The 26,346-nt window shown below is 37.3% G+C and overlaps 1 protein-coding gene across 1 annotated transcript in view; it reads right to left on the reverse strand.

The window, feature by feature from the left end:
• Nucleotides 1–26,058, reverse strand: part of TNKS2 (tankyrase 2) — a 31,520-nt gene extending 5,462 nt beyond the window's left edge. Inside the window, exons 1-25 of the mRNA XM_054071563.1 lie at nucleotides 25,823–26,058; nucleotides 20,079–20,303; nucleotides 19,034–19,129; nucleotides 18,683–18,719; nucleotides 18,298–18,373; nucleotides 17,693–17,787; nucleotides 16,453–16,519; nucleotides 14,569–14,755; nucleotides 13,574–13,695; nucleotides 12,995–13,083; nucleotides 12,828–12,909; nucleotides 11,601–11,772; nucleotides 10,854–10,933; nucleotides 10,285–10,430; nucleotides 9,697–9,862; nucleotides 9,174–9,393; nucleotides 8,659–8,768; nucleotides 7,829–8,017; nucleotides 6,765–7,014; nucleotides 6,189–6,271; nucleotides 5,472–5,592; nucleotides 3,423–3,520; nucleotides 2,700–2,774; nucleotides 1,544–1,649; nucleotides 231–417 (exon numbers count right to left, since the gene is read on the reverse strand). Of these exons, the coding sequence (XP_053927538.1) occupies nucleotides 231–417; nucleotides 1,544–1,649; nucleotides 2,700–2,774; nucleotides 3,423–3,520; nucleotides 5,472–5,592; nucleotides 6,189–6,271; nucleotides 6,765–7,014; nucleotides 7,829–8,017; nucleotides 8,659–8,768; nucleotides 9,174–9,393; nucleotides 9,697–9,862; nucleotides 10,285–10,430; nucleotides 10,854–10,933; nucleotides 11,601–11,772; nucleotides 12,828–12,909; nucleotides 12,995–13,083; nucleotides 13,574–13,695; nucleotides 14,569–14,755; nucleotides 16,453–16,519; nucleotides 17,693–17,787; nucleotides 18,298–18,373; nucleotides 18,683–18,719; nucleotides 19,034–19,129; nucleotides 20,079–20,303; nucleotides 25,823–26,024 (3,281 nt within the window). The 5' untranslated portion in view covers nucleotides 26,025–26,058. The remainder of the gene's footprint in view (nucleotides 1–230; nucleotides 418–1,543; nucleotides 1,650–2,699; nucleotides 2,775–3,422; nucleotides 3,521–5,471; nucleotides 5,593–6,188; nucleotides 6,272–6,764; nucleotides 7,015–7,828; nucleotides 8,018–8,658; nucleotides 8,769–9,173; nucleotides 9,394–9,696; nucleotides 9,863–10,284; nucleotides 10,431–10,853; nucleotides 10,934–11,600; nucleotides 11,773–12,827; nucleotides 12,910–12,994; nucleotides 13,084–13,573; nucleotides 13,696–14,568; nucleotides 14,756–16,452; nucleotides 16,520–17,692; nucleotides 17,788–18,297; nucleotides 18,374–18,682; nucleotides 18,720–19,033; nucleotides 19,130–20,078; nucleotides 20,304–25,822) is intronic.
• Nucleotides 26,059–26,346: the final 288 nt, after the last annotated feature.

The raw sequence follows: 26,346 nt of genomic DNA on the forward strand, positions 1-26,346 counted from the left end.
AGAGGTTTGGTTAAATGCACTGAAGACGGGGTTAAATGCACTGAAGATGGTTAAAGGTTCATTAAGACTTAAATATCAAAGTTTTCTGAAAGTCTCTATTGGGCTCAGCTCACCAGAGTGCTGTGGAGGTTTGGTTACTAAGTAAATCTTTCTTCAGAGAGAGACTGAAGACTTGATGGTCTATAACACAATCCACAAAGGCAAAAATCAGATTATTTTGAATGACTTACCTGTGGCAAACGTAACAAGATCTATCCTTGTGAATTGGACATCCGGTGCCACCTCCAATTCCATACACATACTGATTGCTTTTAGAAGAATTTTCAGCAAAATAAATCCCAGCTCCAAACATGCCACCTATGTAGGCATGTCTCTCATCAAAGCCCTTGTGAATGATTGCATTTACAAATGGGGAGCCTAAGAGAAAGGAAGTAAAATGTTAAAAATACAGTATACTGATTTTTTTATGTGTCAGAATTCAATCATCCATTCCCAGCTTTTTTTAGGTACAGTTTTTCTACACACCTACACAAGGAAATCAATCTCCAGCAATAGTGACCTCAGATTTACGCAGCCAATTTACTAGAGGTATTATACAAATGACAGTAGCTGGTAAGTGTATGTTTTAAACAAAGATTTACAAAGGATAATATCTGAGGGCTCTTGCTTCAAGAGAAGTATCTATGCATCTGCACTTCCGTTGGCAGAGCTTCATTTTAAACAAGACTCACTGAATGCACTGCTACACGAACCCTGTCTTCTTCCTAACACTTCTTAACTTCAAAAAAAAAAAAGAGAAAAAAAGAACATTTATAAGGTTTTAATTATTTGTTACAGGGAAAATGTTGTTATTGTACAAGTAATTTAAAAAACTTCCCATTAAAGACAGGTCATTCCATTAAGAGACCATTTCCTCTTATAGGGGTACAGACCAAAGTTAAAAGCCAGGATTACAATATCCACAAGTCTGGGCAAGCTGTTAATTATTGTGTTACTGCTGCTTCCAACAGTAATGTATTATGCTGGGAACTATGTAGTTTTTGTTGTAAGGATGTACTATGAACTGGCTTAATGTGACTGTCAGGACAAGTTACATATTTGTGCAGAGGAGAGCTTTCAGTTTGCTTTAGTTTACTAATTATAAGCTATTGTCACTGGAGTTAGGAACAAGAACTAACTTACCAAAATATAAACCCAAGAAAACTTGGTTGACCCTTAATCATTTGGTCATGCAGTCAATAAAACAGAATTACAAACTTAACCAAGGAGAAGGCACACCCTTAATCTCAATTCATACTTGCTGAAGTGTTCACAATTAGAACTTTGAAGTCCCTTTTAGAGGAGAGACGAGGAAAGACAAGGAAAGACACAGAGTGTTATATGACCCCATCACGACATACACAAACACTTGCTCAGATAAAATTCATGGAAAACCTAGAACCTGTTTCCAGTGAGAAAAATTACATTGTATGAGCCAGCATAAACCCTCCAATAAAGAGTGTTGTGGTGAAATGAGTTCATAAGGTCCATTTCAATATCTCACCATGAAACAGCATCCTTTCATTAGCATGGTTATGATTCTCTTCAGAGACCTCTTTCCTCCTGTGAGTATATCTTTCCCATAGTTTTTTGTTGCACACTTTCTGAATCTGAAACAGTCAAAATGTAAGTTCTGCCCTGAAACTGAAAAATTCTGTTTATTTTACTTGACACATGTTTAGCTTACAGCAGCTACACCACACTACGTTTAAGACTGCCACTTAAACAAGAATGCTTTCCTCAGAACTCAATGAAACAAATTATTTATAGCACAAGTAAATCATAATTCTGTGCTTAATTAAGAATCAACTAATTTTATGTATCTGTTGAGAAATACTTCTGAATTTAAATTTAGCAGGCTTAGTCACAATTCTATGTGAGTATCACTCCAAACAGTTTGATGCCAAATAGCTAGTAAAAACATCACCCAGTAAATTAAGAAGCATCTTCCATGAAGATTTCTAGAACACTTTTAAAAGAAAGTAAATGAAATACACTCTGCAGGGGTATTTACAAAGTATCTGTTGGGCATTTGCAAAGCCCTGTGTGTGTAGATATAGCATATAAATTCTACTGGGGAAATTAACTTCACTTCAGAATAAAACTTAGTAATGCTTACTTGCAAATCAAAATCTCTATAATTTTAATGAAAATTAATGACAATTTTTAAAGACAATTTTTCCAGGGCAAAACCCAAATATGAATGCAACTCAAAATTCCACTAAATTATTTAAAGCACGGTTGCCTACTGCCTGGCGTTTTAAGCTCCTACGGCACTAAATCAAGCCCAAATAGGTACTTTTACTTCCATGCTTCAAGGGTTTTGCTTTCAATTTTACTGTTTTTTCCCCTGCTGTTCCCTCAGAAACCTTTTGTTTCCTGTAAGGCCTTATTTTTCTTCAAACATTCTGCATTTTTCTCTGAGGACATTCTATTTCAATTTCTCATAAAAATTTATTAATTACTATAACCCATATGCAGTTTTTCCATCTAATCTTATTCTTTGAGTTGCCCTAGAAGATGATCCTTTTCCAGTGCATGTCTCAGAATGGCACTTAACATATTATGGAACTCAACAAATGTGGAACATTTTATGGATATTTTATTTTCAGTGAAAACTGTAAAGGCGTAACCATTGACGATAAAAATACAACAGCTACCTTTAAGATGTTGTATCTATTGAAGACTCCACCAGCATGTCCTCCATCTCTATGCTCTCGGACAGTACTCTGCATCTGAAGATTGAGAATTTTAAGGAGGGTCAATTTGTTTCAGAACACATTCAAAACACATTCTTCCCACTGTCAAAAGAACTAATTCAGTCTTTAAAAAAAAAGTAATACAAGACATTTTTAGGCAATGACTATATGCGAAGTAATGGCAAATTTTGTGGACGCACACGAACAGGCTTAATTTTTTAAAAAAACACATCTTGAATAGTTCGCGGTCTATTTTTCAAATTGAGAAAGACTGTCACCAATTTTAGAATACTGTTTCTTCAAAATTTGTCTTGTGTGATTATGACACTTTGGAAGGAAGTGACTTAAAACTGTGTTTAACAGACAAGCTTAGAATGCTAAAGGTAAGTACGGTATGCTAACTGGTAGCACAGAATTTATACATTATATCAAAGAGCTTATCTACAGAGTGCAAGTCTTAAAAATACTACAAGCAATAACAACGTAAGCAAGACAAGAAATTACAGACATCATGAACACAGATTATAAGTGGTGCAGTTAAAACTGGAAATCTGAAGTATCTTATTCCATGTTTTTCTTAGGCTTAGAGATGTTTACTGCACTGTTAAACTGTCTAGCAATACTTCTTCACCTACTTCTTTAGTAGAAACAATAAAAATACTGAGACACTGAAAAAATGCATACCTCCTCTTCTACTGATTGAAACTCCTTGTCTTCAGTGGAAAGATCTATGAGAATTGTTCCACTACCAGAAGTATTTAGAGTCAGGTATGGATTAAGTCCTGTGAATATAACAAAACAACAATTTCATAACTTGCTTTAGGACTGCTGATTTGGAATGATTACCAGTAAGAGATTTTTCTTTTTAAAGGGACCATTTTTTCAAAACTCAGTTATAAGATGAAGAGATAATCTCTGCCTGCCTTATTAGCTTATCAATGACTTTAACTGCCTTCCATCAGCCACATACATTTTTGCACGTCAGTGCGATCTCTCAAATAATCTCAGTTTCAAACAAACTTTTTCAGCATCTGTTTATAACTTCTATCCACACATTACCAGAAATACACTATATGCTATTTGCAAGTAATGGGAATGCAATTACTAGACAACTTCCCTGACAACTAGCAGGGAATCAGAGTTAGACGCTGGGTCTGTCAATCTCCCTAGAAAGATAAAAACGTGGTGAAAAGGAAAAGTACAGTCAGGAGCCTCATGTTTGCAGTGTGCAACCAGAATAGAGTGTTCAGGATGAAGAAACTCTCACAGGAAAGCACCCAAATAAAGCTCGTTCACAAAAATCCTTCTAACCTTGAAATAATGGCTATATTGTGTTCAGGAAGAGATGGCAAAATACCAATGCAAACATACTTGAGTGCAAAAGCACAAGGGAAGACATAAAAATTAACAAAACAACCAGACTACAACAATCCTCCCTACCCTAGAAAAAAAATTAAGAGTTGTTGAAAGATTCAGTTTAAGCACTTATATCTGTAGTTAATGTTACAAGTGAAAATGTCAGGCCTTTTATGACAAGACAGAAAGAGTCTAGAAATAATGGGGTGGAAGTGGTGAAGGATTTAGATGTTTGACATTCTCTCTATAAACAAACATATTAAAATATGCACAAACGTATTAAAATATGTACAAACTCACATAAGTTCAAAATACATCAGTCCTACCCGGAAGGCAAAACCAGCATATGATTACTGGTTGTGCAAACTTAGAACTCTAACAGGACATGAGCTGAAATGACACCTTAAAAGTAACTTCTATCCAAAAGTATTCAATGAATCTGCCAAAATCAATCTGACAACTAAGAAAAAAATATAAAGATTTGCTTAAATACTTAATTGCTAAGAAATGTACTACCTTAAGGGTTGGATAATACTGTTTTAAGTAGCAAAAAATAACTTGGAGCTTGAGACAGTGATTGTCATTACTACAAAGTACAGACTTTAGAAGGAGAATTCAGACAGTGTCTCAAGAGAGAAAAAATCCTACCAATTCTAAATAATTCATTCAATTTCTACAAAACACAGCAAAACAATAAGCGATGTTTCAGTGAGACAAGGAGGAAAAACAGGTTTGGGCTTTTTTGTCTCTTATGCAGTCATAGTTAAATGAAGTGTACTATTCCCAGCACTGTGCCGTTATCAACAGTGATACACAAATAAAGAGGTTTTAGCATAAACCTCAATACAAGCTGAAGCTGTTAAACAAAGCAATTATGTTAATTTTGGTTCACTGGAAGCACACAAGTGTATTTTTAAAGAGTTTAGATAAGAATTCCAGCTGGCATTTTGAGGGAGCAAACGGAGTATTCTTTGGCAGAATCCAATTGAACAGTACATCATGGGCCCCAATCCATGAACAGAGCATGCTCTGCTCCCTAGAGTGCTCTGATGAAAACAAATACTTCCTATCTCAAAAAGCTTACAATCATTTTGCACTAGAGCTACGCTTTACCTAAGCAAAAACAAAACAGCGACCACTAAGAAAATATATAAATAAGTTTGAGAATGGAAAGAAGACAAGATTTACAGTAATTCACAGCACAAACATAAGCACTCATGTTTCAAGTCAGAAGACATTCTTATAATTTCAAGTGCCATTTCCTAGGACAAGTTTCATTATCAATTCTTAATGAAACAATTTGGAATAATATAAAGCATTTATAAAAATGGATTAGATAAAGGCCATGTTACATAATAATTTGAAACAAGTAAATACCTTGCTGTCCAGAAATTAGCCTTTCAACTCCTTTAATAATTTTATGCCTGTGGCCATAAGCATTAATTCCAATTTCCTTCAATTCTTTGTGTCCCATTTCAACCAATACATCCAGTGTTATCTATAATGAAGGCAACATCATTTTTTGTACAACAGCATAAACAGAACAGAACAGCTGCCAAGGGTGGTGAAAATACACCACACAGTAGTCCAGATAAAAAGTACAAAAATAAATGAACATTGGAAATTTTAGTACATTATTCTTGTACTTATACTCAACTGCTTTCTTTGAACTTTTGTCTTTAAAAAATATGCTACAACTAAAATTACAATTGTGTAACTCTTACTGCTTGCAAGGATCATATTTCCAATTGAGAAATACAATTTTCTAGATGATTCAAGCCAACAGAAACAAACCCAGAAATTTCAAATCAACACCTATTACTTATTCGCTTCACCATTTATACTCCTTGAAAGGAAACATGCCTACACTCTCAAACACAGATGGACATTATTGCTCCCAGGTTTTTTTAATATATTTTAATATATAAATAAAATATATTGATTAAAAAAAATCCAGTTATACTCCTTTCTACTTCAGTCTAGTAATTTCGACATTCACTCATTTTAAATCTGTTTCATTACATTATTCTAAACGGACAGTACTTACTCCCTTGCTTTCTAGCTGAGTATCTGGAAATAAATACAGCTACTTACCTGCTCTCTCTCAAATATGTCAATTAGATGTTCAAGGCCAAGGTTCCGCACAAACTGATTTATGCTAAAATCTACACCTGAAACTGGGTAAGAAGAAAGAATAAAAGTTTGCAATGAACACTGATAGGTGTATTGTAAAATAAAGTATATACATCTCACACTGTCTGTGACAATAATGACAGAAACAAACTCTCAGTCTTCAGTAACTTTTCCAAGATATCTGATCTAAGATTAGCCTCTCAGAAACTAGATGAAGTTTGTAGTAAAATGCTGCTTGGTTTGGAGCCAAATTTCATCTGACTTCTCTTTTAAAACACCATTTACCATCTTGGTTCTTTACAGCAAAGATTCCGTAAGGGGAAAGCACTTTTAGACTAAAGCACAAGTCAAGTCAAGTCTATAAGCAAAGTAAAAGTCAAGACTTTTAGACTCCTGTTCCTCATTCATCACTTCCTAAGAAACAGGGATACTGCATACGTCAGATTAACTGTGGGCATATGTTGGAAACTTCACACTTGTGTATCCTTCTTATTATACGATAGAAAATTCTGTTAATTTCTAACTGAGAAGCCTCACCTTCTTTTTTCTCCAGAACAGTAGCTCCTTCTGCACTGTTTGTACCAACAACAGAAGGTAGTTCTGAAAAACTACCAGACAAGTTGTCAAGACTACTTGCAGCAGACAGACTGGATGGACTGGATGGAACAGACAAGGAATCAGCTGTAGAACCTGTAGTCTGAGACACGCTTATAACCTGAGGTTTGTAGCAAGTGGGTAAGGCGGACGGAGGCATCGCTGCTGTCAATAATGCGCTGACATCATCTGCCTAAATAGCAGAAAACAAATTATTAAAACAGAGGAACATTTCCATACAATGTTTTTGGTTTTTTTTTTCCTAGAATACATTATCATTATTCCAGATTTCTTAAATATATGCAAAATAAACACCTATTGGAAAAATATGCATTTTGCAACAGAGTTGACAAATGGCCTTTAATGCCAACACAGCATACATGAAACCACAAAATGCTTACAAATAAAAACAGTAATAAGATTAAAAAAAAAAAAAAGACGACTTCAATATTTCTAAAAAACTTCAGGGACAGATGAATGGAATTAATTTCCTAGGGGAAAAATGACCAGCTTCTACTGGCAACTAGAATTTATGAAACAAAATAAGTTACTCTGGGTGTAGCTTTGAATTGTATTATAATACTTACAAAAAAAACCCATCTAAAATCTTAACAGCCTGAGAGTTTCCTAAATTTATGTTGCTAGAAAGTTTGCTTACAAAAATTGTGGCAACAAAATGTATCTGTCAAACTGTAAGTACTGAATTAAAAACACTAAATCATAAGCATGAATTTCTTTTGCTGATGTTTTGTTTTCCCACTCTATCTTGAAATAAGATGTCTTGAACAAGGAAATATTTAAAGAAAGTTTATAAAAACTTCACCAACTTTCCTTACCAGGCACCTGAGAAACTATATATCTCTATAAACACCAGAGAAAATGCAGTATCTAAACTTTTGCAGAAGTTGCTGCATTACTACATATATTTTTTTTTAATGGAGAGTTTATAAGTGAGCTGCCACAAACAGCAGACAACTACACGTCTCAAGAAGAGCCCTATCACTTACAGTGACCAGGTCCAATGGTGTTTGTCCTTCCTGGTTTTTCAGAGTAGGATCAGCCCCATGTGCCAGTAACAAGGCACAAAGCTGTGTCCTTCCTTTCTGGGCTGCTTCATGCAGAGGTGTGAAAGCCCATTTGTCTGTAGCATTCACACATGCATTATACTTTATAAGTAAAGCCGCTACATCAACATGCTGGAAAAGAAAAACACCTGTTAAATTCCAAGGTAACACAGAGTATTAATCTAATTCAGAACTACTACCAATCCTTCTCTGTAACATTAATTCTGAATTTTCTTATAATACATTTACTTCTGAAGTATATTTTTAAAACTATTAAACCAAGGTGTTTTCTTCCTCACCTCTAACACACAGTGAAAAGATAAGATTCCTTCTCTTGTGAAAAAAGGACAGACTACAACAGATTCCCGAATCCAGGGGAATCCAAAGAAAAAATATCTGAATTTGAAAAATGTTTCAACTGTTTTGATTAAAGACTTGATCCAAGCACAAAGATCCAGGAATTCTACATAAACAATTAGTGTATCAATACCAGCCAAGTAAGTACAAATGAGATCTTGTTGATAAGATTTGACTGGCACAGGTAAGGAAATGCATTTCATGGAACACCTTTCAGGCAGACAGCTTTCTAAGCGTTCATGTTCAGAAAACTCAATTCTGTAAACTTCAAACATGATTTTACAAATTCCAGAGACTACACTTATACAACAAGTTGACTATGACTGAACTATTTTTTGTGTTTTACCAATACGATGACTTTACAGCTCAATGGCGAAAGCTTTCTAAAGACTATTGGGAAAGTTTGAGATATTTACCCCATAAGATGCTGCATTATGCAGAGGTATTAAACCTCCTTTATCCTGTGCATTCACATCTGCTCCATGCTGTAACAGGTACTCTGCAACCTCCAAATTGTTGTAACCAGCTGAGAGGTTGTAAAAGGACAGAATAAATAGACCATGTTAAAACAACATCCTGAACAGGCAACAGAGAAGTAATAATTCCCTTACATTGTTTGAAAGTTTACAATCCCAGCAAAGACAATGTACTATCTATTACTGAAGACAGAATGATCCTATTTAAGAATATTCGGTTTCAAAACTTCTGTCAATAAACAATTAAAGATCCTATTTGGCTGGACAGAGTAGGAAATGAAATTCACTAAACAGTTTAGAAGAGGAATGTAAGATTAATATGAATAAAATGCTTTTTTAAAAAAGAAAATATGGAAACAGCTAGCTTGAGGCTACACTTTAAACTTGTTTAGACATCGAAAGTTCAGCCACAGTAAATATTAACTCTGATCAAACCAGTTACTGAAAACACTGACCTGCTAAATGTAGTGGTGTTGAATGCCGTCCTTGTGTGTCCCGACAGTTGACATTGTCAGGTGAACACAGCTTTTTGACTCGGGCCAAACAACCTTTCTTTGCAGCATCTAGTAGAGCTGCATCACCTCTAAGTAGGTCTTGAATATCAGTATCACCATCTTTAACAAGGTCCAGAGGAGTATTTCCATCTCTGTTTTTCTTTGTAGGGTCAGCTCCATGCTGTGCACATCAGAAATAGGTGGTAAGGAATTAAGTAGAAAAAACATATTGCATCTTAGGCACCTTATGCCTTACTGAGCAAATACTCCGACACATACTCAAATCCTTCAGAGAGCACCTTCCATTTACTGTGTAAGAAAGGTCCACATAGTTGCTAGTAGTATGTGTCTGAGTGAACACATACAGTGAACTAGAACCATTCAGAACCCGCAAAACACAAACCAATTTCTCAAAGAAATCAAGTAATACTTTAGATTGAACAAGAAAGAAAAGAAAGTAACCTCTCCCCAGCATATGTAATACCTGTAACAGGAGCTTGCAAATCTCGTATTTTCCTTTTGCTGCAGCTTCATGCAAGGGAGTGAATTTCCACAAGTCAGCTACGTTGACAACTGCACCGTGTTTAACCAACAGTTCTGCAACTTCATAGTGACCATACGAACAAGCATTATGTAAAGGGACAAGTCCTCTGGAAACAATTAAAAAAAAAAATTCTCTTTAAAAATTTGGTCTGTTTTCACAAAGCAATATAAACATAAAACACAGTGCATTTTCAACAATCAAACCATAACAAAACCAAATATATATATATATAAAATTTTCCACAGTAGTCTAATACAGTAGGACTATCTACCACAAAAGTGGTAAAAATGCAATTGGCAGTGGCACTGAAGAGACGTGAAAACACTGGGCCAGAGAAGTCCTTGATGCTCTAGTCTGAAGTTATCTAGTCTGGATATTCTCAACAGCTTCATTCTAACAGAATTTTCCATGAAAATAAAAAAATTGAGTGTCTGAAGAAAGACTGGATGCTTATCAGCTAGCAATACTCAAAAGCTGACAGACATCAGCAATTACAATTGGCAAGAAAATACATATTTGACTACTTACCCCTTATCTTTTGCATGTACATCGGCTCCATGCTGAAGAAGATATTCAACAACAGACACCCTGTTATATCCAGCTGCAAAATGAAGTGGTGTAGACTGACGTCCTTCAATATCTCTGCAGTTCACACTTTGCACTGTACATAGTTTCTGCGAAATCCCCAAAACACACATCACTATATGTAGAATTTGATTAATTTAGTCATAAATAGTGTTATCCATGCATAATTTTGAAAAATTGATTTCATTAAAAAAAGAATTTATTTCTTCATTTGTTTTTACATAAAGCCTTTATTTTTCACAATTGTGTCCCAAGGAAAAAAGAAAAATTAAAAAAATACTCCCTCCTCCCAAATCTGCATCTGTGACTTCTTATTTACGTGTCTTATATAAGACCAACTTCTGGAGGAGGTGAACGCTACACTTTGCCATTAATATTTGTGCAATACAAAGGTTTTAGGACAGGGATCACAATCCTAAAGCAGTCAGTGAAGGGCTGTTTGGTTGCTTGTTCTGAGAAACCATAGCTTAGCATCTAATTTCCTCTTATTTTCAGGACAGGTTTAAGCTTACTTTTACAGTATCCACATCTCCAGCCTTTGCAGCCTCCAGCAACTGTCGATCTGCATCAGAATTACCTAACGGGATACCTTCTGCAAAATAAAAGAGGTTGCGTGACAGGTAAGTAGTTGAAAGAACTTGCTAAGACAGGAAAACATCTATTTCAGGGATTTTACTTTTAATAAGTTAACCAATTATAGACAAGTTTTGCCTTTTCTTACTCTCTACAACTGTAGCTATTAGCTCAAAAGGTGTTTGCAAAGTTGCCTTTAGGAACATGCTTCCTATCCTTTTGGAACCAACTAAATATTCTTATTTCAGTTTCAGAATTAAACTACATTAAGAAGCTTACCTATGTGCACAATGTGCTAACCTTACTTTTGAAAATCCACGTACCCCATTGCCTCTGCTCACAAATGCAAAGCAGCTATTTTTTCATTTTTAAACTCATTTTCTCCTTACCAGATTCCCCATTCCCTACATCAAGATTTTTCCAAAATTATTCCAGATGGTTATTCTATAAAACATTCTGCTCATCTCTGACAATTTTTGTAGCTGAATACTAGAGAGTAAATGATAAGAGCTTAACTACACCTAGAGTGAGTTATGGAATAAGAACTGCACCACCCAGTACTGTCTTTTGTAGAAAATACTACTATTTTTTTTTTTTGGTTGTTTGGTTTCCTACTATTTCTTGACATTACTTGAAATGGTAAGTAAAATGAAGTACCACAGTGATCTTGAGTAGATCAATTATACCTTGTAGTAGCTGTTGTACACTTTCAGTCCCCATTTGTAAGGCTGTAAAGCCCTGCAGAGACACAATGGAAGGATCACATCCAGAACTCAACAGCAACCTGCACGTCTGAAGATGACCGCAATGTGCTGCTCTATGAAGAGAGGTCTGGCCAAGGTTATCTAATGCATTAACCTAAACATAACGCAAAGAAATACCACCATTAAAACTTAATATCAAAGCTGTTTTCATTGCTGACTGGGAGAGTTTCACAAGTATTCCTTTTACTTTAATTAAAAAAAAATATTCACTGGATTTCCAAAGGTCATGACATCTCAAAAGATAAAATATAAAGAAAAGCAGCTCGTAAAGTTACAGCTACACTTATTGAGGAAGAATACCCCCCTTTCAGAGGCATGCAAATAATCCAGCATAAATAAACAGTTACAGCAGTTTTATCAGGTACAAAAGTAGGCCATAATTTTGCTCATGGTAGCACAAATCCTCGGTGTCCACACGTAGAACAGCTTTTACATACATTGGCTTATTGTGGTCTGTCAGATTAAGGACTTTCTATGTGTTTCAGTCAACGTGTACTTAACAATTCAAAACTCTGCACCCAAAGGTTACGTGTATTACCTACTGTTCCTCTGGTTTTGATCACCACTTTGCAAAATTCACAGTAGTTGGGCTGTATCAAACTTCCAGGACAAGAGAGATTCAACTTGTAATTTTGGAGGATTCAAGCATTACAGAAAATATCCCCCTTCCACTTTTTCTTTTTGTTGAAATTTCAACTCAACACTGTGTATTTCAAGTAAACACTGTGTTATGATTTAAGATTTTGCCTTCATTGTTATTTTTACTGGATACATCATGTAAAGTCTATATGTTTTAAAGTTCAGTCCAGCTTCTTGTTGTTTACATATATCCTTGACCATTTTTTTTTCTTTTCTTTCTCTTAAGCACTTCGTTACTATTGCTGGACAACGAAGCATCAAATAAGACACACTACAAGCCTTAAGTTAACATTCACACCTCTTATAAAACAGGACCGAAACAATGATGATATCTCAATGTATAGGGCTGGACTGACAGACTGATGACCTATGTTTTAAGTTTATAAAACTCAACCTTCCAAACTGAATGATTTTAGAGAAGCCTATCTACTCAGCTGTCCATTCTCATGGTACAAAAACCTAAAGAGTAGGCATAGCTGAACAAACAAAAGTACGAATAATAACTCATACCTTAGCTTCATGTTTCACAACTACTTCAACAACATCATTATGAGCCTTTTCTGATGCCACATGCAGAGGAGTCAAGAAGCTTAAAAAAAAATAAAATATTCAAAATGTATTTTGCAATATCTTCCAAATAAAAGCTTAGAAGTATTAATTTGTAACCACTCACTCTTTTGTTTTTTTCATTGATGTTGGCTCCTTTCCTCAGCAGCAATTCACATACTTGCTTTCTCTTAGGATATGGAGATGCCGCAGCACAGTGCTGAGAACATTAAAAACTGTAGCATTAACAACTAGCCAGGTTTCACTGCTTGTCGATCAGCTGACAGTTAAGAGCTGCTTGTGTACAAAGTCAATAGAATCCCTGCCCCCCCCATGCAGAAGGTTATTAATTTGCAAGATTACACCGGGGCTTTTGGATTTATTCTGGTATTTTCCAGAGCTCCCTCTCTAAAAATTGCTGAAAATCGTCAAGCTTTACAAACGAGGCTAATATGCATAACTTGCTGCTGCTTAAAACTAGACTATTCTACAGAAAAACAGTAATTTAGACAACCTAAATGAAACGGGCAATTTAGATTAATTAGTCTTAACGTTAACCTTAAGAGGAAAATAATAATTGATGTTATCTGTTTAACTAGACATGGGATATTCCGAGTTGGTCTGAATTCCACTGTTTAACACTGAAATTTTTAGTTCCCAAATATCAGCCATAATATATGCAAAATAATTAATGAATCCTGAGATATTACCAATGCTGTCTCATGTGTCTGAGGATGCTTGAAGTTCACCGTCTCCAAAGAAAGATGTTTCTTTATACGAGCTACATCTGATTCTCTTGCAGCCTGTAGCAGCGAGTGACCTTTGAATTCATCTTTAAAAGAAGAAATAAATACATACCAGAAAGTTATACTCCTTAACTCAAGAAGGATCAAAAGGACTGTTTATTTCAGTCAGATAAAAATATTAATTTTATTCAGCAAATCACAGCACAGACATTTCCAAATCAGACTTACGCTTTCACATAATTTGTCAGAACTTATTAGCTAGGTCAAAACACTACAAGAATGTACTTTGTTTCTACACCAAAGCCAGAGACATCCAAACTGGCTGAACAAGATCTGTTTCACTCACCACTGTTGTTGGTTCCACTCCTCTTCAGAAAACCATTTCTAGATGCTGACACAAAGTCTAATGCAGTTATTTACTGATCATTTTTGTATACATCCGAGAAAGTTATTGTTTGACTCAAGGACAGAATTTGAGGGCATTCTTTTCAACTCCTTAAGTTTGCTTGACAAAAATCAATACCTTTCATCACTTTGAATTTTCAGTGAGAGTGGCATATTCAAACATATTTGGTATTCTAAACAGTTATGTTTTTTTCTCTTCTTCAAAGCACAGTGGAATAAAAATTAGTATTTCAACAGTCTTGATGCAATGACAGGAGTAAGTATGGAAAATGGACGTGTACCAGTAAGGTCGTGAGGGAAAATTCGTATTCAGAGAAGAAAAGCAACAAAACCCATCACAACCACATGACAATAAAACTGAAAATTAATTTATTTTAAATGTCTACATTTAGAAAATCTAGCATAATCTCATATTATAAACAGTGAATTTTCCTGTCCAACATTGCACAACTGCTTAGAAATTTCCAAATCTGATTTCTGGCAGGTCCCTCTCTAGGGAACCTAAGTACACATTACAATCCATAACTGTAGAACTGATCTCACTTCATACTCACATGCTAATCGTTCTTTTAATTGGGGTGTTGGAGCCAAATCAATGGTGCTTTTGTTGTGACAGTTCAACAGTGTTGGGTCAGCACCATAACTTAACAAAAGAGAACACACTTCCACCCTGTTCTTAGAGGCTGCTTCATGCAGAGGGGTGAATTGCCACAGATCCATTGCATTAACACATGCTCCATGCTTGAAAGGGAAAGGGGTAAAAAAGATGCAATATCAATAACAGTTCATTAGAAAAAGACATTTTTCATTAGTTTTAATGCAGTAGACTGTTAAAACAAAAATCAATGTTTGTATGCAAACTGTATCCAAGATATTCTCCAGAGATTCATTTCCAATATAACTTTTAACAGACTGCAGTTTTTAATCCTCTAGCATCTCACAGGTACATTCAAGGAAGCCGAAGATAGCCTGAAGAGAGTCACCTATCTCCATCATCTCTAAAAGGAAATGTAGCCCTGCTACAGTTCAAACCAGAAAGAGCCTAATTAACATACTCCAAATCATCCTTGAACAAGCTGCCATTTCTTGTTGCTCTAGAAGACTAGAGTGAACAGCTGCACTGACATAAATACATGTTCTGTGAATACGTTTCGATGTATGAATGCCAAGATACCTAGAAGGAGATAGCCACTCAAAGTTAACTTAAAATAAAAATATTTAAGTACAAGGTTCTGCAAGTCGCAGTCTTGGATGTTTAATATCTGCATAATTCTTCTCCAGTAACACTCTGCATGGCCCTTGGGTTCTGTCTGTAAGCATGTCTGATAGGACATGCTCTTTCTCATTGCTCCTTTTAAAGCTGCAGCACTTTGCAAAACATAATCCAAGATTCACTGGAGCTGAAATCCAACAAGGAACACTACTCTAGCCTAAAAGTTAAGACACACAGTAGTGTCTAGGCAAGAAGGTTGCTCTTTTATATTTTTTTGACTAGTACCACAACTGTAAAGATTCACTTTACAATTGGCCTCTGCAATAAAAAACAAAAGGATCTTGACTGTTTATACGTACTAAAATATATGGTTATTTCAATATTTTTGTATTTATTTTTTGCTAAACAAATAAAAAGACACATGGAATTAGTGGTGACTGAGACATACAGGATAGAGCAACAGCAGCTGTCCCCTGAGCACACAAACATCTACAGTTAGCTAACTAAACACCCCTAGCTGTTATAATGATCATGATATGCTGTAGCAGCTCAGAACAGGCACAGTTCAAGTGTCTCTTGGTGGACAACACTCACAGATATTTTGCAGGCCACATCTTTGAGCCACTAGTTTACTGTGCATCTTCAAGATTAACATAATTCAGGTAAGTCACTCCAGTTCTGAGAGTTCAATGACGTTGGGAAAACAGACACATTTTTCTTTCTTTGGGGTGAAAGCTACAATTCAGCATCAGAATTGATGTTGTAAAGTTCTTTCCCTCAAAAGCTTGGTTACTCTCTAATGTTAAAATGTTACCAGCATTCTTTTCAAAAACCTACGAATATTCTGTCCTCTAAAATATTTTTCTACTGTCAAACTCAAAATATTGCTCAGATTTTGGATTTTTTGGGTTTTTTTTTTTTTTTTTTTTTTTAAGGTGAGGGTGGGAAGTTTGAGATAAGAAGAACTTACCTGGTGGTACAAAAACATTCAACTTTGGAGCAGAGAGAGTTAAAAACAGAAAGCACATTTATAAGGAAAAAGCTTCCTTGCAAGCAGAAGATTCTGTAACTCCAGCTTAGTCACTAACACGTAGAGCAAAAGCAATCTAGCATTCTTTAAGTTTTGTAAATCTAAGTACAAAATAAAAAAATAGGCAACTTGCATTAGTCTATTATAAACTGTTCTTATTTAGTATTAAGCAATACAATCTGTTCAAAGACCAACCTTTACTAGAAGCTCTGTTACTTCGTAATGACCATAGGAACAGGCGTTGTGAAGTGGCACCAAGTCTCTACGGAGGAGAGAAAGAAGGAGGCTGCTTACCTTACTACACATATCTCTATTCCAAATGCAACTATAACACTGCAAATAGTATTATGCTGCACCCTGAACATTTTACAAATTAATATCAGACATGTTCAAATAAGGTTGAGATGAAACAAGAAGCTGGAGAAGAATCCAGAAAATCCCTTCAGCATTTTTCAGAACAATAAATGTTTAAAATCAGAAGATGAGAAATTAATTACACCATCTTACTACAAATTAAATGGTTCCACTCAGACTTGGAACCTTAAGCAGGAAGAACTACCTGCAGGGGATTTTCAGGAGTGAAAACAATTATTTACTTTTTCAAAAGAACATTGCTGTAAGATTATCTTCTCCCTCGGAAACTAAAGAATTCTTACTGGCTAATGTTTAAGTAACTGTACAATATTCCAGAATAATAGCAGAGCTAAAGAGGTTTTAAAGCCAGTTTCATACTCATACCCAGTGGTCTCAGGAGGAAGTGAGAAACTGCCCAAAGTTAATTCTTTTACTGAGGGCTAGTAAGGAAGAGAAGACAAAAGTGAACTCCATCCCCAAGGGGATAATTAGAGCTGTCTGATCAGGCACCTATTTATGCAGCTGTGAAGTAATCCTTGGAAAAAGGAGGAATAAGTTTGCTTTCCGTAATCTTTAATATACATAAATACACATTTTAAAAATAGTTTTTCAAATTATATTTTATGTAACTAAATAAACTTAGCATGTCTATATTTCACTACATTTCCTGACATGACAACCAAATGCTTAAAAATATAGTCCAAATAAAACCTCTGGGAAACAGTTCTTCAATTTTTATCATTCTTTGCAAAAAGAAGCATAGAAACTTAAAAGTAGAAAGAAAATTAAGATTGATTCAATGACCAAAATATTTGTTGACTTCTCAATGGTGCTAGAACACATTTTATTAAAAATAATACCTAAAAGGCAGCATGTTCTATGGTCAGCTCAATTTGGATCCTACTGATTCATAAGCATTAAGCCTGTATACTTTGCACTTTTGGAGTAACAGAAAGGTTAAAGATAGCATGACAGCCTCAAGTTTGAAATTCTTCATGGTTAAAATAGTATTACTAGTCTTTACTTCATCTCAATTTTTAACAAAGTCTGTTTATTCTGTACAACGGAAGAACGAACCTACCCTTTATCCTTAGCATGCACGTCAGCCCCATGTTGCAGCAAGAGCTGTACTATTTTTACACGGTTATACCCAGCTGCTAAATGTAAAGGAGTAGACTGAAATGACAGAATGTAGAAGTAATCAGTAACACAAACAATGAGGATGCAAAAAACCGATAGTCAATAATCCGAACCTTCAGTAGGCTAGGGGCTGAACCCAAGAGACTAACAGTATTTTTCAGAATAGAGATTTTGAACATTTTTCACATGGTTCTTTACCATTATTTATAGCAATGAATAGCTTGTTCCTGAAACAACAGCGATAACTTGCCTAGACCGTATGGCAAATATAGGGCCATAAGAATCTATGAAAAAGCCTCCTTAAGTTCCAACTGAACAAGTGTCTGTTTACTGCTTCTAGAATGTAAATACCCACATAGTCCTCTTAAGGGTAAAGCCAAACTAAAGTATCAGTTAGCTGCTAGAGAGGCACAATCTTATTTTTCCCACATATATTAAACAAAATAGACAGATTCTGGATTTAACATTCTTAAAAATCTGGTCAAACAATAACTGTGAAACATGTAAGAGTGACTTAATTTTAAATCAGGTTTTCAACAAAAATACCTTTCTGCCATCACTTGCATGACAGTTAACATTTAATGGTGTCAGAAGAGACATCATCTTTTCTTCATTTCCACTCCTGAAAAACAAGATATCAAATAGGCATTGATATTTTTATTCTGTTTTTTAATAGCGTTTTTTTAAATATATTTTCTCTTGCTATAATGTTCAACAGATGTGCTCTGAAGTAATACATTCAATTCTGTACTGTCAGCATTAAAATGAAAGCAAAAATGCATTCATACACCCTTTTCTGTAGCTTTATTCACAGGCAACAGCTAATGCTTAGCATCAAGATGGCATGTCAATTCAAAAGCCAACATATATATTCATTACATACAATTCTGAAAATACAACTAAATTCCACATATCTTCCAAATATGCATACCTGGCACTCTCCAAGAGTTCATCTTTCTTGTATTCACCTGGAAGACAAAAGGGATTTTGTTTAGTTGTTAAACAAATACCTATACACACGAAGTTCACTACTTATCTTCCTCTCCCAAAATTCTAGAGATTATAAGTGCTAGAAATCCGACAGTGCTTTACTGAACTAGTGTAATAAACTACTCATCCAGAACAAACCCCATGACTGAGATGATGAAGGCCATACAGGAATTTCTATTTAGAACTACAAAACAGAAGTTAAAAGTAATACCAGAAAGACAAACCCCTAAATATTGTATTGCATTCAGTTGACTGTTATTCATCATACCATAATCTAAATATTATCACTTACCAGTCAGCACTGCTTTTGCAGACGGGTCTGCTAAATCCAAAGCTGTTCTTCCATCTGTGTTCCGGATGGTTGGTTCAGCACCATGTTGCAGCAGTACTATAAAATGCCAAAGTTTTCCATGAGAAAACAATTCTATAAGACAAGGCTTATGAGACATATCATTACTGTAAGCCACAAGCAACAAAAGAAACATCCAGTTACTGATCCAACCTTCCCCTCTCAAATTTTTGATGTCAGAATTCCTTAATGTCATCTGTGAACAGTATTACTACTGAAACATGCCCAGGCACATTTTATGAGAAACAGTCAGAGCAGAAACAGAACGATGACAGACTGGCAGGAGGCAATCTCAGTTGAAAGACTGCAACTCACACATCATAAAAAACTACTTCATATCAGCTCCAGAGCATGCTGCCTCAAAACCACAAGCGACTATGCCCTGATGAACTGTACACAGCAGTAGCAGGCCAGGCATCTTGCACTCATACTGGGGACAAAACCGCAACGGAATACATAAAGCTTTCCAGATATGCTCCTTAATAAATTAAATGAGAACAAACCACACAATCAAAAAATCAGTTTCTTGACCACATATCTAACTCTCTGCCTCTTCTCAACTCTTAAGAACTGTGTAGGCAAAACAAGCGATAAATACAACTGAAGTTTAGCTCCTATCCTTAACTAAATTAACATAGCAGAATGAATCCATTACTAAAACCAGTTTTGTTCTTTCCACTGCACTGTGAGTAGCAGCAGGTGGCAAAGGAGTCTAAGCTGAAGTAACAGAGAATCTAGCTTCATAATGTCACTCCAAAGTTCCTTCCTTGCCATGTCAATTTGAACCTTTTTATTTAGGCAATTACAAAAATAGATCTCAAAACTTGTTTCTTACAAAACTGGCATATGAAATTGAGTTTATGAAAAATCTTTAGCTTTAATCCTTACATCAGCTATAGCTTCAAAGTAAAGATGGTCTTTGAAAGGTTCCTGATTTTTCACAGTGAAAAGAAATGAGTCAGTCACAAGAAGAGTGGGAGAAAATTACCAATGCAGACATCTGTCTTGCCCTTAATGGCAGCTTCATGAAGGGGAGTGTAATTCCAATTATCCCGAGCATTAGGATCTGCTCCATGCCGCAAGAGAAGATTGACAACTTCAGCATGACCAAAAGAGCAAGCGTTGTGAAGAGGAATGAGTCCTCCATCATCTCGCGCGTGGACATTGGCACCACTCTGAAGTAAATATTCAACTACATCCTTCCGACCAAAACCTGGAAGCAATAAAGGGAGGAAAGGTGTCAGGGATAGAGTAAGAGGATTTCCTGCCCCATGCACAGAAATTAAAATGACAAACTTAAATAACAATCATAACTGGCATTCTTTACTAAAAAGGCATTTACACACTAAGGCTATTTTTGAAAGCCCTAAAAATTAGATTAAAAGCAGTACAAAAATAATATTCAAGATTACTGGAACAATGGATAACTTGATAGGTCTCCCACACGTCAAGTTTCTTCAAAATATAACAAAAAGAATAAAACACTGACAATAAAACCTCTCTTTTAGTCATTTCACATGGCCATTAAACTGAACAATATTTTGTATGACACTCTGCCAACCCACAGCCAGTTTGTGGATGGACCAACAGATGAGCCCTAAGAGCAGTAAGGATAAAAGTGGCTACAAGCCAGCCCACGTACAATTCATATTATAAAAAAAAATATATAACAGGCAAAGTATTTTACAGAAACACATTGCTTGTTTTTAAAGAAAAGCCAGTAAGCAGCAGCACTGCTCTCAGGTTAAAACTAGAAGCGTGGCTATTTGCTTCCTGATGGAAAAATTAACCTAACATGCAAAGTTTCTATCTTTGAAATGATCCATTAAGAAAACCCTCGGGGACGTAAGAAGTTTATCTGAGACCATTCTCTCATGAAGAAACTTATTATGAGAGTATGCACAACCATAATTTAAGGATTTTCATAATGTCTATTTTCAATGATGCCCAAAATGACTATAAATATTTGATCAAGACTGAAGCCCAAAAGTGCTTTTATACATTCTGAGGCACTTTTTACAAGCCTGTTATTCAAGTTAGCACACAGCAAAAAAAAAAATATACCCACTTGTACATTTGGGGCTAGAAACATATCATAAATAAAGTACTTGGCTCTTACAAGCATTTAATTTCAGCTATATTTTGCACATTCGTATAACAGCAAATAAACAAGGACAGCAAGTTTAGCAACAGTGTTTATCTTTTCTAGAATATCTTCACAAAATGCTAGGATGACCTAGTACTTCTGCCTGTAGCCATTATGCCCCTTAGCTTACATTCCAAAGGCCACTGCATACAGAAACCCCTCAAAGGTTTCATGAAGATCTCCTTGGGTCTCAGGGGCTATTAGGGGAGGTAAGAATTGCATTTCTGTATGTATGAGAAACGTGCCAAGAACCTTCAGGGAGTATCCCATGTGTGCAATGCTTGCCTTCCTTTCTTTTAATACCTGAGTCGCAAACCTATTTCCTGCAGAGATCAAGAACCAGATGGAGATGAAGTCTTGAGCTTTTTCCTCAGAGGGAATCAACACATGGTTGCCAATACCAGTGACGCTCAGATGGTAGCAAATTTACACTTTGTGACAGAGCATCCACAGAACCTCAGCAGGAGGGAGAGGTCCCTACAACCACAACCTAGTAACTAGAGAACGTTTCAGTGACAAAGCCACGGAGGCATATGAGAAGTGTAGGCATATGGGTTACAACTGAACTTTTCAGTTCTAGTTCAGTTGCAACTCGACTTTCTTATAGCATGTTCTTCACTAAACCTGACTCTTCAGTAAATCCTTCTCTCAGACTGACAGCAACAGAAATCCTGGACCAAGAAGCAGTTTCACCTCTGCTATTCAAAGCTCAAAAACTGAACATTGCCATTATTAAGTTACTTCTGAATGTCACTTGCTGAGAGGAGGTCTCATATTCAAGCTGTACATGCCAAAGAAAAAAAGGCCGGAAAAGGTGGTCAGAAAATTATTTGTTAAATTCAATCCTTCCCCCTCTTCCCTCAAAAGTCCGGTGGAACCATATTCCCCACAGATTTCTGATTGTTACAAAAATAACGTTATATAAAACTTTTTAATCCCAGAACAAACTCCAAGGTATTTTCAAGTAACAGTCACAAGACTCTACTGATAATGTGCTTGTTCTTCAAAATATATTATTAATCATACAAATCTTAGCTTGCTAACACCTTGCCTTTCATAGAACTATATACTGTACAGCAAATTAAATTTTGAGTCTCACTCAACATTACAGCTACCCATCTTACAACTAACAGAAAGCACCTTGCCTGTCCTAGCAGAGAACAGGAGCTCAGCACACTTGAGACAAAAACTGGATCAGACCTATACAAGAACAATTTATCTATACAGGCACAGCAAGTCATATCTGCTGCACATGTGCACGTATTTCTGCTGTCGCACCAACATCAGTACCTATAAAATATACCCATGCAGCCATATTGTCCATACAATAAATTACATGCAACATATTTCCCATTCTTGAACAAATCTAGCTCTCATAGCTAGATGTTATAAAAATTGCTCTTTCTCTTCTTTTTCTTAAATATGTCCTCCTGATTTTTTCTTACATCTTCAAAAATCTCAAAAAATTCTTTTCTAGTTTGAATGCATACTCAAAGTTGGCTAAATTATTCCAGGATCTACTCAGATAAGACTTTTCATAAGCACCAGAGTCCTGTAAACATATCATCAAGGCTGCTATTTGATGACAGGCTGCTTGGTATCATCTTTCAAAACTTACTTTCCAGAATTGCCTTAGTTATATCAGTTATGTTAGAAAAGCCCTTGGTCAAATTCTCTGTCTGGAACTTACATGTCTGGTAGATTTGAAAGTAAAATGCCAACCTCAGCAGGAATCAATACCATAACTGAAAATCAGCTGTAGTGAACTTCATTACAGGTGTAGAGAATCCACCTGGATACCCTCTATTTAGCACATAGGTTCAATCAGATCCAGTTCATGAACAACCCATAGCTTCTCCCTGCACAAAGCCTGCATTTGTTTAGAAATACCTTAACTATAGCAACTCCTCAAAACTACCTGTCACTATTTTAACATTGAAACAGGCTCATTTGCATCACATCAATTTTTGTAACTTCTCTTCAGCACTAAATGCACAGCAGGGAATCCCTCCTTCCTTGGGGAAGCATCTGTAGGAGAGGGCACCATATAAGGAAAGAGAAGTGTTTTCTCCAGGATGTACGTGCTCAGAGGAGGTGGCCAAACTGTACAACAGTCTCTTCCTCCTCTCCCTTGTTTTCACTGAGAGGGGAAAGAGGGCACAGCCTTTCCTGGCAGAGGGAAGGGAGCTGCTACCTATTGTAAGAGTTCCTCTTTGCCATTAGTCCACTGCTACAAAACCAATTTCAACATTTAAAAAAAAATAATTCTCATTGTTAAGGGGCAGGGAGCGTTTTTTTGGCTCTTGCTTAAGCTTTCACCAAAAGACCAACTAACTAGTATGACATCTTGCAAGCATGCAAAATTAACTCTCTCATCATTGTGAACACTTATTTCTTATTGCAAAGCAGAAGGGCTACTGAGGGCCTCCAGCTGACACTTTTGCCATCTATGACAGTCCAGTAGCTCACTGCATTTGTTCCCCTAAAAGTTACAAAAACTTTTAGCTGGCAAATCCTGAATACTAATCACAATAGAAACTTGTAACACTCACTCTATATTTTAAATATCTATTTACAATCACCGTTGTCATAATAGACATTCACCTAATTTAACGGGATGAAAAGCCAAAGAAATAACTGAGCCCTGATTCTCTTCCCCTGCCCTCTGGGGATTAATTTTTTTTGATGAATTTTAGTTTGCAAAAGCCATTTGGATTCCTGCCAAGTCCCTAAATCCTTGTGATACTTTTTTTTTTGTTATACAAGTTTGGCGTACACTATGACGAAGAAGACTGACTTGAGGAAGTAAATGAAGCTTTATGGTAAGAGAGGACTGAGCCTATTATGTTGTGAAGAGTGGTAGGCAGGCTGTTGGTTTAAGTTTCAGTACAATATATCACAACCACAGACTAAAAAAATGCAAAGAGCAACCTTCATCAAGATCTCAATATGTACTGCTTCTAATACTGACACATTCCCGGGGAGAACTTGCTGTGGCTTTAAAATAGACTTTAAAATCCATCTTTACAAAAGAACACATGGAAAAAGAGTAATTTGATTTATTTAAATTGCTAGGTAAGATCTGGGAAAAGACTTAAAAAATGGAACCAAAGTTCAGACCCCAGAATGCCACTTAAAAAAAAAAAGAAAAGGGCAATACTAAACCTATTTTCATATTTCAGTCCCACCTCTTCCATAAAACAAGTCTTGGAACAGAATGAAACTTGTCAGAGAAGTTTTGTAATGCATTTTCTAAGAATACCTACCACTTAGGCTAAACAAAGCCAGTATACAACAGACTTTTGTTTTTACTTCCTGGAATGTAACTCCTTCAGAGACAGAAGACAAAAGAAGCTAGTATTATTCCAACTGTAAATAATGTGGGGAAAGCAAAACAAAACAAAAACAATAACCCCAAAATCGAGCAGTTACTTACAGTCTTTCACACTGAGTCTATTGCAGGTAGGCTGACAACAGCATAAATCTACCTCAAGCAGTGGAGGAGTGTTGAAGCAAAAGATTAGACAAATATTTTATGTCACATGTTAACCAGAAACTTTTGGCATCTCCTACAGCCTTCTGAGAAGGGCAATTTATTTCTCCCTATCAAATCTGAAGTAGCCAATGACTATGGCCTCTCCCATTTGCACACCAACCTCTTTAGCATTAGAAATCTAACAATTACATGAACTCATGGTTATGCATTTTTTTAAACAAAACACTTTCTACAGATCAGGAGCTCTTTTTTTAAAGTCAAGACAGATTGCTCCTGTCCATAATTGTTTTCCTCTGACAAGATACTTTAAGTCATCTCCTGGGCTCTCCTGTCGATTGTTTCTTAAATCTGCGAAACACAGCTGCCCTGAAAAGGCTTTCAAGAACCTGGACCTGTTGTACTGTATGCGGCAAGAACACCTTAATTAGAAACTTTTGCAACAACAACTCAGTGAAGAAACAAGTATCTTTATTAGTATCCATATTGTTTAGCTGAAAAGAAGCTATTGTCTCCTGCAGCCAGCTCTGGGGTCCTACTCCTAAGGCTGCCATCAAATCAAAACGGACAAGACACAGTCTGGAAAGGTGAGATACAATCTTCTGGCCTGTCGCCTGCGAAAGCAGTTCTTCTGTGATGCTAGCTGTTTGCGGGCTTAAGTCCTCAATTAACAAAGCCCATTTGTTAAAGATAAGAACGCAAAAAGCTTAGAAAGGCTGTTAACCGGCAGGGACCCTTCACGGGGGAATTCTACAGCCGAGCAGGCCCGGACAGCAGCCAAGACGAGCCACCCGGCCGTCACAACGCCAACAGCCCAAACCTCGCTCTAGATTGTCTGCAGTGCCAGACGAGGCCGCACCAGGGCCCGCCGGGACCGCCCAGAGCCACCCGCGGGTCACAGGGAGGGCGGGCGGCCGCGGCACGGGGGCACCTGGCAGGAGGGAGGGACACCAGGGGGACGGGGACAGCCGGCGGGAGGGAGGCGCACGGGACACTCGTCGGGAGCCGCCCGGGCCCCACCGCGCCCAGGCCTCCCCGTGCGGCCCCCGCTCCCCGCCGGGCCGGGGCAGCGCAGGCCTCACGGCGTCAGTACCTGCGGCGAAGTGCAGCGGACTGGACTTCCTGCCCGCCGTGTCCCGGCTGTTCACGTTCTCGGGCCGAACCAGCCTCTTGACTCGCTCCACGTCTCCGTTCCTGCAGGCCTCGAAGAGCTCCCGGGCCGGCTCCGCCGCCGCGCCGCAGCCCGGCGCCTCGGCCAAGGCGGCCGCGCCCCCCGCGCACCGCCGCCCAGCCATGCCGGCCGCGCCGCGGCACAGCCCCCGCCGCCCCCGCCGCACGCGCCGCTGGGCGGAGCGCTGGGGCCGGCTCGGCGGAGGGATCCGCGGTAGCCGCGACACTGCCGGACCGGCTGCGCAGGCGCGGAAAGAGGGGGAGAGGAGGATGGCGAGCACGCGCGTGGGGGCGAGGCGGAGCCTCGGGGCGGCTTGGAGCGCCTTTGGCTCGTCGCTGGGTCCTAGCGCCGGGGCCGCGCTGTGGGAGGAGCGCTGATACCGGCCGTTCCCACTCCACGAAGCTCCCGTCGTCTCAAAGCGCTGTTTCTCTGCTCCCAAACGTGTC

Source organism: Cuculus canorus, chromosome 7, assembly GCF_017976375.1.
Source record: "Cuculus canorus isolate bCucCan1 chromosome 7, bCucCan1.pri, whole genome shotgun sequence".
Classification (NCBI taxonomy): Eukaryota; Metazoa; Chordata; class Aves; order Cuculiformes; family Cuculidae; genus Cuculus; species Cuculus canorus.